General features: G+C 42.5%; 1 protein-coding gene across 5 annotated transcripts in view; it reads left to right on the top strand.

Moving 5' to 3' along the window:
• The first annotated feature begins 2,696 nt into the window (after positions 1-2,696).
• Positions 2,697-15,394, top strand: part of LOC141127244 (hydroperoxide isomerase ALOXE3-like) — a 226,972-nt gene continuing 214,274 nt past the window's right edge. For 3 of the 5 annotated variants that reach the window (XM_073613512.1, XM_073613514.1, XM_073613509.1), the window contains exon 1: positions 3,216-3,347. Coding sequence is in view for 1 of the 5 variants with exons in the window: in XM_073613515.1 (XP_073469616.1) it covers positions 3,332-3,347 (16 nt within the window). In the remaining 4 variants the exon portion in view is untranslated. Of the gene's footprint in view, positions 2,764-3,215; positions 3,348-15,394 lie in introns of those variants that run through there. The other 2 variants (XM_073613515.1, XM_073613510.1) reach the window with 2 other exon arrangements.

Below are 15,394 nucleotides of genomic sequence, written 5' to 3'. Positions count from 1 at the left end.
AATGTAGCCAACCAGACTTTCAGGCTCTGAACCAATGAATGTGTGGCATCTGTTGATTGGTGGAGAATGTATATAAAATAGGGAGAGAGCCAGCTGTTTGCACTCTGTCCAGCTCAAGACCATCGAGACGACATGATGTCCATGTAAAGTATTCTTGTATCTCTCTTTCTGTTTTTTTTCCTAACCTTTTGTATCCTAGGATTTGTCTTGATAGCCTGTGTATGTCCCTTGTAATCTTATCTAAGGTTGGCCTAAATTATCTCGGTAGTCTGACTACACTACACCTGTAATATCGATTGAGATATATGATAGATTCTATTATTCTAACGTTTCTTTTCTGTGTAAATAAATGGAATTGTTTATCTTTTGGCCCTGTTATCGTTCGTCTTTTTCTTATATAGACAAAGGTTTAATCACTTATTTTTGTATCGTTAATCATTTATGTGAGGTATAAACATTTCCAACACACACCCTAAATATGGGTGTAATGTGGTCCAAAAAGGTGGAGTTAGCCTAAAGGGACGCAGCCTAGTTTGTGTCTAATAATGTTGCTAATATGCTTGATGAATGTCTCCCTCTGTATCTTTATAATTAGTCACTTGGCATCCTAGCAAAACCTTTAATAGAACTTACTGACAAAGTTCAGGTGACTGTAATCAAAAAGTACAGGAGCACAGCCCATTCGGAATGGGGCATATTGAAAGATCTAAAGTACATAACTTTAGTTAACCCTCTGTACACTGCCATTCACTGGTCATACCTGTAGGTAAGTAGAATGAAACATTTGAAATAAAAAGTCTGTGTGCTCACAGATCTAGACAGCACACAGTGCCTTGCAGAAGTATTCACCCCCTTGGCATTTTTCGTGTTTTGTTACCTCACAACCTAGAATTAACATGGATTGTATGAGGATTTGCATCATTTAATTTACAGAACATGCCCACAACTTTGAAGATTTTTTTTTTTTATTGTGAAGCAAACAACAAATAGGACAAAATGACAGAAAAAGTCAATGTGCATAACTATTCACCCCCCTCAAGTCAATACTTTATAGAGCCACCTTTTGCGGCTATCACTGCTCCAAGTCGCTTTGGATAAGTCTCTATGAGCTTGCCACATCTTACCACTGAGATTTTTGCCCATTCCTACTTGCAAAACTGCTCCAGCTCCTTCAAGTTGGATGGTTTGCGCTTGTGAACAGCAATCTTTAAGTCTGACCTCAGATTTTCTATTGAATTGAGGTCTGAACTTTGACTAGGCCATGCCAACACATTTACATGTTTCCCCTTAAACCACGCAAGTGTTCCTTTAGCAGTGTGTTTGGTGTCATTGTCCTGCTGGAAGGTGAACCTCTGTCCTAGCCTCAAATCACACACAGAGCGGTACAGGTTTTTCTCAAGAATATCCCTGTATTTAGCACCCTCCATCTTTTCCTCAACTCTGACCAGTTTCCCAGTCCCCACTGCTGAAAAACATCCCCACACCATGATGCTGCCACCACCATATTTCACTGTTGGGAATGTGTTCTTTGGGTGATGTGATGTGTTGGGTTTGCGCCAGACATAGCGTTTTCTTTGATGGCCAAAAAGTTCAATTTTAGTCTCATCAGAGCAGAGCACCTTCCGCCATACATTTTTGGAGTCTCCCACATGCCTTTTCACAAACTCAAAATGTACCATTTTGTTTTTTGCTGAAAGTAATGGCTTTCTTCTGGCCACTCTGCCATAAAGCCCAACTCTATGGAGCGTACGGCTTATTGTCATCCTATGTACAGATACTCCAGTCTTTGCTTTGAAACTCTGCAGCTCCTCCAGGGTTACCTTAGGTCTCTGTGCTGCCTCTCTGTTTAATGCCCTCTTTGTCCGGTCCGTGAGTTTTGGTGTGCGGCCGTCTCTTGGCAGGTTTTCTGTTGTGCCATGTTCTTTCCATTTGGTTATGAAAGATTTAATGGTGTTCCTAGGGATCATCAAAGATTTGGATATTTTTTTAATACCTAACCCTGACTTGTACTTCTCAACAACATTGTCCCTTGCTTGTTTGGAGAGTTCCTTGGTGTTCATGGCAGTGTTTGGTTAGTGGTGCCTCTTGCTTAGGTGTTGTAGCCTCTGGGGCCTTTCAAAAAGGTGTGTATATGTAATGACAGATCACGTGACACTTAGATTGCCCACAGGTGGACATCATTTCACTAATTATGTGACTTCTGAAGGTAATTGGTTGCACCAGAGCTTTTTATGGGCTTCATAACAATGGGGGTGAATATATACGCACATGCCAATTATCAGTTTTTTATTTCTGAAAAATAGTTTTATGTATATATTTTTCTAATTTTACTTCACCAACTTAGACTATTGTGTTCTGATCCATCACATATAATTCAGATTAAAAAAAAATTGAACTAAAGGCTGTAATGTAACACAATAGGTAAAAAGCCAATGGGGTGAATACTTTTGCAAGGCACTGTATATGGAAAGGCCAAAAAAGGTTTGATATAGCTGGCTGGCTTAAACAGGTATTGTGCTAATCAAGAATGCTTATTTCCAGTATTGATCTACTTAGATCGCTGGCTGGCTTAAACAGATATTGTACTAATTAAACATGCTTATTTCCAGTATTGATCTACTTAGATGCATTTAAGGGCATGGCAGTTAACAAACTATTAATTATAAGTAGGAGTTTTATAGTGGGGTGTCACACCACTTTATCACAACCTATAAATACTGTTTGGATCTATGCATGCATTCTACTCTTCATTGTGCTGTGCAGGTGAGTAATCAGACCTTGTAGACAGCTGTAAAATGTGGTTTCATATGCCTATTTAAAGTATAGGGAGACTTTGAAGGTGTTTTTTTCCGTCCGATTGTGTGCAAAGGGTTTTATGACATATATAAATTCACTGCCATAACCATTGTACTAAATGTCTCAAATGCTCTATGTGCATCTTTATAGTACGCAAATCTAAACAAAGTGAATTTTAAGCCCCACTTTGAGCTAAATATGACTCCTCTCCCTCTCACATCCCTCTATCCATTCCTGCTAGCCCTATTATTTTTCTTACTATGTGGAGTAAGATATTTTCACCTAATTCCCCCATCTAGGACCCTCACCACTGCCATTTCTGAGTGCAGACAATAAGGTGATCCAGCACTCTAAACCTGTCTGAAAACACCAGTCCCCTGTCACTTCCTTCAGATGATGTCTGTTTTTTTCTTAATCAGTGGACAGCCAATAGGAAGTGTCCATGCCACACAGACAGTGACAGGAACACCAGAAAAGGACACCATTGGAAGTAAAAGGAAGAAGAGAAAAGGATTGGGCGAGCTAGCAGTGTCCCATGACCATAGCTTCAGGTAAGTAAAATGGCAATTTAGATAGTGTTCTTATTTTTCTCATGTCATTGATTAGAGAGGTGTGGGTAGGTATGGGCCGAATGAACCCCTGTTTGGTTCACACCAGAACTTTCGGACACCGCGAAAGTTCGGACCCAAATAATGAACCCCATTAAAGTCAATGGGACTAGAACGTCAAAAATCAAAAGTGCCCATTTTGAAGGCTTATATGCAAGTAATTGGGCATACAATGGTTATAGGGGTCCGGGTCTTGCCCTGGGGGTCATGTATGAATAAAAAAAAAGTTTGTGAAAAACGTCATTTTTAAATGAGCAGTGATTTTTTTATTTTTAAAGTGAAAGCCTAAAAATGAAAAATTCCTTCCAATATAGTGCATGGGGGGGGGTGTCCCCCCTTAGTCTGCTTGTAAAGTGGCAGATCTGTACCATGTCTGGAATTTGCTGCAGCAATAACTGCAGTTATAAAGCCAAAAAAATGAAATTTTCCGTGTAAGCTGCCTTTATTTTGCTCAGCAACAGCTGGAGAGTCAGTGTGAATGATGAGGCCACAATGTACTGGGAACAAGATTAGAGATTATTTGGATACATTCGGGTGTCACTTTGACTTTGTATAGAAGTAACGGGTGTGTAAAAATTGGTCTTTGGGTGTCGGTGGTGCCTTCCCACCGTAACCCTATAGAGGTAATCTTGATGAAAGCAAGAATTGGCCTTGCTGTAAAAAATTGCAATGATATGCACTTGTCAAATAGGTGCAGAAAAATTACTCTTTGGGTGTCAAGGGCGCCTTCCCACTGTAACCCTATTGAGGTACTCTTGATAAAAGCAAGAATTGGCCTTGCTGTAAAAAATTGCAATGACATGAACCTGTCAAACAGGTGCTAAAAAATTGGTCTTTGGGTGTTAATTGTGCCCATGAAACCTATACCAAAAACATTCTTCCAGATGAAATGATTGAACACCCTCAAAGCTAGGCAGCCTCGAAGTCCTGCAAAGATTCCACATCCCAAAAATACTTAATCAGTGACATCGGCATCAGGGGCTTCATAGCTGGTAATCAAGGACTGATTCATTTTATAAAAGTCAAATGGTCCACGGAGTCTGTGGACAGTAACGAAACCTACTGCAGCACTGAATGCCCGTTCTGAAAGCACGCTGGATGCAGGGCAGCCCAACAACTCAATAGCATACTGGGCAAGTTCTGGTCAGTGGTCTATTCTCATGACCCAGTAAGTCAGTGGATTGTCAGCTGGAAAGCTTTCCATCTCTGATTTGGCCTCAAGGTAATCGTCCACCATGTGATGCAGACGCTGCCGATGGGATGTGGAAGCTGACAGCCCTGGGTGGCGAGGACTAAAAAAATTCTGAAATGCCTCACTTAGGAAGATGCCTTCTCCAACGCTCCTCTCTTGACCAACAGAGGACACAAAACTACGTTTTCCACGACACTGTAATCTACTAGAGTCAGGAAAAACCAACTAGTAATCTCCCTTCTCCTTTATGCCACGTATTCTTGGGTCCTTTCGCAGGCTTTGAAGCATGAGGTTGCCCATGCGCCTCAAATTTGCAGAGGCTTGAGAAGCAGACTCCTCGGGGTCACTCAGGATGACAACATCTGGAACTTCCTCCTCCCAGCCACTTACTACTCCCAAGGGTCCTGGGGTTGGAAAGCCATCGCTTGCAGATTGACACATGTCTTCCTCTTCTTCAAAGCCTATGAAAGTGCCAGAATCCTCCTCCTCATCCTCCTCCCCTCTCTCCTCCTGTGTGTTCTGTGACATAGGAATGATGGTGTCTGGATAAAGTGGGCCTTGAGAGGAAAGGAAGTCCTCTTCTTCCTCCTGCTGCTCTGCCTCCAGTGCCCCATCCTTAAAACAATGCAGAGTCTGCTCCAGCAGGAACACAACAGGTTTTGTGTCACTGATTCATGCACTGTTACTGCTCACCATCCTTGTGGCCTCCTCAAATGGTGACAATACAGTGCATGCATCCTTAATGATCAGCCATTGGCAAGGGGAAAAACAGACGAGGTGGCCTGAGCCTGTTGCCGTGCCATACTGGCACAGGTACTCCTTGACGGCCCTCTGCTGCTTGTATAGCCACTGCAGCATTCCCAAAGTTGAGTTCCACCTGGTGGGCATGTCACAAATCAGGCTGTTTACGGGCAGGTGGAATTCCCGCGGAATTTCAGCCAGCCAAGCACTGGCTGTGTATAACCGCCTGAAATGACTACAGACTCTTCTGGCCTGCTTTAGTACATCTTGCAACCCTGGGTACTTAGGAAATGCTGCACCACCAAATTGAGGAGGACATGTGCCAGGCATGGCACATGTGTCAACTTCCCCTGTCTAAGGGCGGACGAGAGGTGTGAGCCATTATCAAACACCACCATTCCTGGCTCCAGCTGGTGTGGTGTGAACCACCTCTGGGCCTGTCCTTACAGAGCTGCAAGAATCTTGCACTGCATGGCACCTTTTAGCCTGACTCTGGGAATAGCCCTTTGAACGCTTAGGGGATACCTGATGTTCATAGGACAATTCTGCAGAGGAGGGCATGGAGATGGAGGAGGAGGGGGGAGAGCTCACAGGTCTGGCATCATCACCACCAGCTGTGTGGAGATGTGGGGGCACAACAATCTACAGCACCGAGCCCTGTCTTGCATTCTTTCGAGTTGCAAGCAGCGAGTTGCTGTGAACTAAATATATCGTCCCTGCCGATGCTTGCTGGACCACGTGTCAGCAGTAAGGTGGATTTTACGGCTGACTGCTTTGCCCAACGATGCCAGAACATTCCCTTCTACGTGATGGTAGAGAGATGGAACAGCCTTACTTGAAAAGTAGAATCCACCAGGCTGAAAGGCAGAAGTTGGAGAGCCAACAGCTTTGACAAGCTTGCATTCAGACGCTGGGCATGTGGGTGGCAGGGACTGTATTTTTTTTCCACTGCAGCAGATGGGGCAGAGAAATTTGCTGGCTACAGTCTACAGCTGGTGGTGTGCTGCTGGTAGATGTGCTGATAGGACCTGGGACACCCTGTGCTATACCATCATTCCTGTCAGTGGAGGCTGCTGAGAGGTAATGACTCGGTATCGCAGGGGCAGACTGAAGTGGGTAAGGAGGAGGAGGAGGGACAGATTTGTGTGGCTTTTCAATGCTCTTGCCAACGGGCTCAGTAGTTGGATGTTAAATGCCTTGTTAAGCATGTGGTACCCAAATGGTTGGTGTTTTTGCCACGTTTGATATGCCTGAGACACAGTTTGAAGATAGCAACAGTGCAATCTGCTGCAGATGTGCTGAAAAAAGCCAAGACAGTTTTGCTTTGGGGAGTGGGCCAGGAGATAACAGCTGCAGAATGTGATGGAATAAGGTGGCTGCCCTCTACTCTTTCTTGATGTTGGCCTCCTTGGGGTTGTGCTGCCTCACCTTCAGTTTCCTCCTCTGCTCTATCTGGCACCCAAGTCGCATCAGTGACCTCATCACCATCTCCTCCATCTTCATCATTACCACTGGAGATAACTTGGCAATACGCTGTGGCTTGGGGAACATAAATGCCAATTTGTCTACCAGTGTTTCTTCCTCTATCTAGGCTCATGTTCCTGTCATCCTCAACCTCAGAACCAACATCTGAATCCGGTAATGGCTGGGCAACATCAAGGAGCAAGTGGCTAATGCTGTGGTCAAATAACTCAGCTGACTCCTCAATGGCTGATGTTGGTGCTATGGCAGGAATAGATGTGGACAAGGACGCAGGTTTATCCAATCTGGCAACTGCAGGGGACAGCACACTTGTCTCTGCTTGCGTGACAGGATGAGGAGGATGAGGAAGGTTTGGTAAGCCAGTCCACCAGCTCCTCTGCATGCTGTGGCTGGATAGCATGGGCAAACTCACTAAACAGAGGAAATGATGCCCTGCCTGAGGACTGACCAAAACGTCCACCTTTGCCTGTGGACACATTTGTTGCTGGCCCCCTTATAATGCCAAGGGAACGTCTGCCTCTCTTTGTTGTCCTCCCAGACATTATTGGGAGGAAGGGGCGGTGCTTATAAGCAAATGTAAAGAAGAAGTTGAAATCTGTACGTAGATGCACTTTAATCAATGTAAAGAGGTGTTTGGTGCACTTTAATTTGAGTACTCACACTACACAGACACACCCCATGGATACACTATAATATAATGCGCCAAACGTACAGTGATGCACAGAACTATATGGCGTTAAACTGGCAGTAATGCACACAAAACGATATGGCGTTGAACTGGCAGTAACGCACACAGAACTATATGGCGTTAAACTGGCAGTAATGCAAACAGAACTACAGACAGGTCCATAAATATTGGGACATCGACACAATTCTTATCTTTTTGGCTCATTACACCACCACAATGGATTTGAAATGAAATGAACAAGATGTGCTTTGACTGCAGACTTTCAGCTTTAATTTGAAGGTATTTACATCCAAATCAGGTGAACGGTGTAGGAATTACAACAGTTTGTATATGTGCCTCCCACTTTTTATGGGACAATTGGCTGCTCAGCTGTTCCATGGCCAGGTGTGTGTTTATTCCCTCATTATGCCATTTACAAGGAGCAGATAAAAGGTCCAGAGTTAATTTCAAGTGTGCTATTTGCATTTGGAATCTGTTGCTGTCAACTCTCAATATGAGATCCAAAGAGCTGTCACTATCCGTGAAGCAAGCCATCATTAGGCTGACAAAAACAAAACAAAACCATCAGAGAGATAGCAAAAAGATTAGGTGTGGCCAACTTTTTGGAACCTCCTTAAAAAGAAAGAACGCACCGGTGAGCTTAGCAACACCAAAACCCGGAAGACCACAGAAAATAACTGTGGTGGATGACCGAAGAATTCTTTCCCTGGTGAAGAAAACACCCTTCACAACAGTTGGCCAGATCAAGAACACTCTCCAGGAGGTAGGTGTATGTGTGTCAAAGTCAACAAATAAGAGAAGACTTCACTAGAGTGAATACAGAGGGTTCACCACAAGATGTAAACCATTGGTGAGCCTCAAAAACAGGAAGGCCAGATTAGAGTTTGCCAAACAACATCTAAAAAAGCCTTCACAGTTCTGGAACAACATCCTATGGACAGATGAGACCAAGATCAACTTGTACCAGAGTGATGGGAAAATAAGTGTATGGAAAAGGAAAGGAACTGCTCATGATCCAAAGCATACCACCTCATCAGTGAAGCATGGTGGTGGTAGTGTCATGGCGTGGGAATGTATGGCTGCCAATGGAACTGGTTCTCTTGTATTTATTGATGATGTGACTGCTGACAAAAGCAGCAGGATGAATTCTGAAGTGTTTCAAGCAATATTATCTGCTCATATTCAGCAAGATGCTTCAGAACTCATTGGACGGCGCTTCACAGTGCAGATGGACAATGACCCGAAGCATACTGCGAAAGCAACCAAAGAGTTTTTTAAGGGAAAGAAGTGGAATGTTATGCAATAGCCAAGTCAATCACCTGACCTGAATCCGATTGAGCATGCATTTCACTTGCTGAAGACAAAACTGAAGGGAAAATGCCCCAAGAACAAGCAGGAACTGAAGACAGTTGCAGTAGAGGCCTGGCAGAGCATCACCAATCATGAAACCCAGTGTCTGGTGATGTCTATGCATTCCAGACTTCAGGCTGTAATTGACTGCAAAGTATTTGCAACCAAGTATTAAAAAGTGTAAGTTTGATGGATGATTGTTAATCTGTCCCATTACTTTTGGTCCCTTAAAAAGCGGGAGGCACATATACAAACTGTTGTAATTCCTACACCGTTCACCTGATTTGGATGTAAATACCCTCAAAGTAAAGCTGAAAGTCTGCAGTTAAAGCACATCTTGTTTGTTTCATTTCAAATCCATTGTGGTGGTGTATAGAGCCAAAAAGATTAGAATTGTGTTGATGTCCCAATATTTATGGACCTAACTGTATATAGCGTTAAACTGGCAGTAACGCATGCAAAACTATATGGCGTTAAACTGGCAGTAACGCACACAGAATTAGCATTAAACTGGCAGTAAGGCACAAAACTATATGGCGTTAAACTGGCAGTAATGCACACAGAACTATATGGCGTTAAACTGGCAGTAACACACGCAAAACTATACGGCATTAAACTGGCAGTAACGCACACAGAACTATATGGCGTTAAACTGGCAGTAACGCACACAGAACTATATGGCGTTAAACTGGCAGTAACACATGCAAAACTATATGGTGTTAAACTGGCAGTAACACACACAGAAGCAACGGTAAACTGGCAGTAACGTACAAAACTATATGGCGTTAAACTGGCAGTAATGCACGCAAAACTATATGGCGTTAAACTGGCAGTAACGCACGCAAAACTATATGGCATTAAACTGGCAGTAATGCACACAGAACTATATGGCATTAAACTGGCAGTAACACACGCAAAACAATATGGCGTTAAACTGGTAGTAACACACACAGAAGTAACGCTAAACTGGCAGTAATGCACAAAACTATATGGCGTTAAACTGGCAGTAACGCACACAGAACTATATGGTGTTAAACTGGCAGTAACGCACAAAAGTAGCGTTAAACTGGCAGTAACGTACAAAACTATATGGCGTTAAACTGACAGTAATGCACACAGAACTATATGGCATTAAACTTGCTATAACGCACGAAAAACTATATGGTGTTAAACTGGCAGTAACATACAAAACTATACGGCGTTAAACTGGCAGTAATGCACACAGAACTATATGGCATTAAACTGGCAGTAACGCATGAAAAACTATATGGTGTTAAACTGGCAGTAACACACACAGATCTATATGGCGTTAAACTGGCAGTAACGCACGCAAAACTATATGGCGATAAAATGGCTGTAATGCACACAAAACTATATGGCGTTAAATTGGCAGTAATGCACACAGAACTATATGGCGTTAAACTGGCAGTAATGCACACAGAACTATATGGCGTTAAACTGGCAGTAACGCATGCAAAACAATACGGCGTTAAACTGGCAGTAACGCACACAAAGCGATATAGCGTTAAACTGGCCGTAACACAAACAGAACTATATGGCGGTAAACTGGCAGTAACGCACACAGAAGTAAATGGTGTTAAACTGGCAGTAACGCACAAAACTATATGGCGTTAAACTGGCAGTAATGCATGCAGAACTATATGGAGTTAAAATGGTAGTAATGCACACAGAACTATATGGCATTAAACTGGCAGTAACGCACACAGAAGTAATGCTGGCAGTAACGCACGCAAAACTATATGGCGATAAAATGGCAGTAATGCACACAGAACTATATGGCATTAAACTGGCAGTAACGCACGAAAAACTATATGGTGTTAAACAGGCAGTAACGCACACAGAACTATATGGCATTAAACTGGCAGTAACACACGCAAAGCTATATAGCGTTAAACTGGCTGTAATGCACACAAAACTATATGGCGTTAAATTGGCAGTAATGCACACAGAACTATATGGCGTTAAACTGGCAGTAACGCATGCAAAATTATATGGCGTTAAACTGGCAGTAACGCACACAGAAATAACGTTAAACTGGCAGTAACGTACAAAACTATATGGCGCTAAACTGGCAGTTACGCATGCAAAACTATATGGCGTTAAACTGGCAGTAACGCATGCAAAACTATATGGCGTTAAACTGGCAGTAACGCACACAGAAGTAACGTTAAACTGGCAGTAACATACAAAACTATATGGCGTTAAACTGGCAGTAATGCACACAGAACTAGATGGCATTAAACTGGCAGTAACGCACGAAAAACTATATGGTGTTAAACTGGCAGTAACGCACACAGAACTATATGGCGTTAAACTGGCAGTAACACACGCAAAGCTATATAGCGTTAAACTGGCTGTAATCTACACAAAACTATATGGCATTAAACTGGCAGTAATGCACACAGAACTATATGGCGTTAAACTGGCAGTAATGCACACAGAACTATATGGCGTTAAACTGGCAGTAACGCACGCAAAACAATACAGCGGTAAACTGGCAGTAACGCACACAAAGCGATATAGCGTTAAACTGGCCGTAACGCAAACAGAACTATATGGCGGTAAACTGGCATTAACACACACAGAAGTAAATGGCGTTAAACTGGCAGTAACGCATAAAAACTATATGGCGTTAAACTGGCAGTAATGCATGCAGAACTATATGGCGTTAAAATGGTAGTAATGCACACAGAACTATATGGCGTTAAACTGGTAGTAACGCACCCACAGAAGTAATGCTGGCAGTAACGCACGCAAAACTATATGGCGATAAAATGGCTGTAATGCAAACAAAACTATATGGTGTTAAACTGGCAGTAATACACACAGAACTATATGGCGTTAAACTGGCAGTAACGCTTGCAAAACTATATGGCGTTAAACTGGCAGTAACGCACACAGAAGTAACGTTAAACTGACAGTAACATACAAAACTATATGGCGTTAAACTGGCAGTAATGCACAAAGAACTATATGGCATTAAACTGGCAGTAACGCATGAAAAACTATATGGTGTTAAACTGGCAGTAACACACACAGATCTATATGGCGTTAAACTGGCAGTAACGCACGCAAAACTATATGGCGATAAAATGGCTGTAATGCACACAAAACTATATGGCGTTAAATTGGCAGTAATGCACACAGAACTATATGGCGTTAAACTGGCAGTAATGCACACAGAACTATATGGCGTTAAACTGGCAGTAACGCACACAGAAGTAACGTTAAACTGGCAGTAACATACAAAACTATATGGCGTTAAACTGGCAGTAATGCACACAGAACTAGATGGCATTAAACTGGCAGTAACGCACGAAAAACTATATGGTGTTAAACTGGCAGTAACGCACACAGAACTATATGGCGTTAAACTGGCAGTAACACACGCAAAGCTATATAGCGTTAAACTGGCTGTAATCTACACAAAACTATATGGCATTAAACTGGCAGTAATGCACACAGAACTATATGGCGTTAAACTGGCAGTAATGCACACAGAACTATATGGCGTTAAACTGGCAGTAACGCACGCAAAACAATACAGCGGTAAACTGGCAGTAACGCACACAAAGCGATATAGCGTTAAACTGGCCGTAACGCAAACAGAACTATATGGCGGTAAACTGGCATTAACACACACAGAAGTAAATGGCGTTAAACTGGCAGTAACGCATAAAAACTATATGGCGTTAAACTGGCAGTAATGCATGCAGAACTATATGGCGTTAAAATGGTAGTAATGCACACAGAACTATATGGCGTTAAACTGGTAGTAACGCACCCACAGAAGTAATGCTGGCAGTAACGCACGCAAAACTATATGGCGATAAAATGGCTGTAATGCAAACAAAACTATATGGTGTTAAACTGGCAGTAATACACACAGAACTATATGGCGTTAAACTGGCAGTAACGCTTGCAAAACTATATGGCGTTAAACTGGCAGTAACGCACACAGAAGTAACGTTAAACTGACAGTAACATACAAAACTATATGGCGTTAAACTGGCAGTAATGCACAAAGAACTATATGGCATTAAACTGGCAGTAACGCATGAAAAACTATATGGTGTTAAACTGGCAGTAACACACACAGATCTATATGGCGTTAAACTGGCAGTAACGCACGCAAAACTATATGGCGATAAAATGGCTGTAATGCACACAAAACTATATGGCGTTAAATTGGCAGTAATGCACACAGAACTATATGGCGTTAAACTGGCAGTAATGCACACAGAACTATATGGCGTTAAACTGGCAGTAACGCACACAGAACTATATGGCATTAAACTGGCAGTAACACACGCAAAGCTATATGGCGTTAAACTGGCTGTAATGCACACAAAACTATATGGCGTTAAACTGGCAGTAATGCACACAGAACTATATGGCGTTAAACTGGCAGTAACGCATGCAAAATTATATGGCATTAAACTGGCAGTAACGTACACAGAAGTAACGTTAAACTGGCAGTAACGTACAAAACTATATGGCGCTAAACTGGCAGTAACGCATGCAAAACTATATGGCATTAAACTGGCAGTAATGCACACAGAACTATATGGGGTTAAACTGGCAGTAACGCACACAGAACTATATGGCAGTAACGCATGCAAAACTATATGGCATTAAACTGGCAGTAACGCAGACAGAAGTAACATTAAACTGGCAGTAACGCACAAAACTATATGGCGTTAAACTGGCAGTAATGCACACAGAACTATACGGCGTTAAACTGGCAGTAATGCACACAGAACTATATGGCGTTAAACTGGCAGTAACGCACGCAAAACAATACGACGGTAAACTGGCAGTAACGCACACAAAGCGATATGGCGTTAAACTGGCCGTAACGCAAACAGAACTATATGGCGGTAAACTGGCAGTAACGCACACAGAAGTAAATGGTGTTAAACTGGCAGTAACGCACAAAACTATATGGAGTTAAACTGGCAGTAATGCATGCAGAACTATATGGCGTTAAAATGGTAGTAATGCACACAGAACTATATGGCGTTAAACTGGCAGTAACGCACACAGAAGTAACGCTGGCAGTAACGCACAAAACTATATGGTGTTAAACTGGCAGTAACGCACACAGAACTATATGGCGTTAAACTGGCAGCAATGCACAAAACCATATGGCGTTAAACTGGCAGTAACACACACAGAACTATATGGCGTTAAACTGGCAGTAACGCACGCAAAACTATATGGCGTTAAACTGGCAGTAACGCACACAAAACAATATGGCGTTAAGCTGGCAGTAACGCACACAGAACTATATGGCTTAAACTGGCAGTAACGCACACAGAAATAAATGGCGTTAAACTGGCAGCAATGCACAAAACTATATGGCGTTAAACTGGCAGTAACGCACGCAGAACTATATGGTGTTAAACTGGCAGTAACGCACACAAAACTATATGGCCGTTAAACTGGCAGTAACACATGCAAAACTATATGGCGTTAAACTGGCAGTAATGCACACAAAACAATATGGCATTAAACTGGCAGTAACACTCGCAAAACGATATGGCGTTAAACTGGCAGTAACACACACAAGACAATATGGCATTAAACTGGCAGTAACACACACAGATGTAAATGGCGTTAAACTGGCACTAATGCAATCAAATAGACAGTGTTCAAGCGTCACTACACTGACGCTATCTGAACTGTCCCTACTCTAGCTATACACTAATGTCAAGATTACTGACACGATCTCACTACACTACACTAAAACTATATGAGCTTTCCCTACTCTACACTAATGTATGTATGAATAACACGGTCTCAGTACCCTACAGTGAAACTATCTGAGCTGTCCCTACTCTAGATGCACACTATGCAAAGCTGAATGATGGTCCTCCTCACTACACTCATACTATTCCTAGACTGACACTAAACTAATATTCTACACTGACAATTGAAGCAAAATAGCACAGAGCCCTCTTCTTTCTCTCTCCATGCCAAAATCACACTGAAAATGGCTGCCATTGAAAGAATACTTTTATACTGTGGGGTGGGAATGAACCATGATTGGATAAAGTCATGATGACAGTGTACAATCATGACTCTGACAGTGCTCTGTGTCCTGATTGGCTGAAGCTTTCACTGCTTCAGTCAATCAGGACTTGCAATGCACTGTTCAGCACCGCAATGCATTGTGGTTGGTTCAGGGGCCGAACAAACAGTCGAACAACCAGTTTGTTTGGCTATTTGCCAACAGCCCGAGCAATGTAAGTTCGGCCCAAACTTATGCTCGGGCCAAACCGTTCACCCATCCCTAGGTGTGGGAGGGGGTCTGCTAATATCCCCGAGATCAGCTATAAGCAAAGGATTTTTTTCCTAAAGCAAATTGTGGTTCAGTATTCACACAAGGTTGTATTAACTTAATTTCACAATGATACCTTTCCTTTAAGTGCATCTAAACCCAAATACAAAAATGTAATTCATTGCATCTTGCCAATCCTAAGATACGCTTCCTGCATTCATTTTCTTTTTTCA

This window comes from Aquarana catesbeiana, linkage group LG02 (genome assembly GCF_042186555.1).
Source record: "Aquarana catesbeiana isolate 2022-GZ linkage group LG02, ASM4218655v1, whole genome shotgun sequence".
NCBI classification, from domain to species: domain Eukaryota; kingdom Metazoa; phylum Chordata; class Amphibia; order Anura; family Ranidae; genus Aquarana; species Aquarana catesbeiana.
The sequence above is the reverse complement of the archived record's forward strand: the minus strand, read 5'-3'. Positions and strand labels throughout refer to the sequence as shown.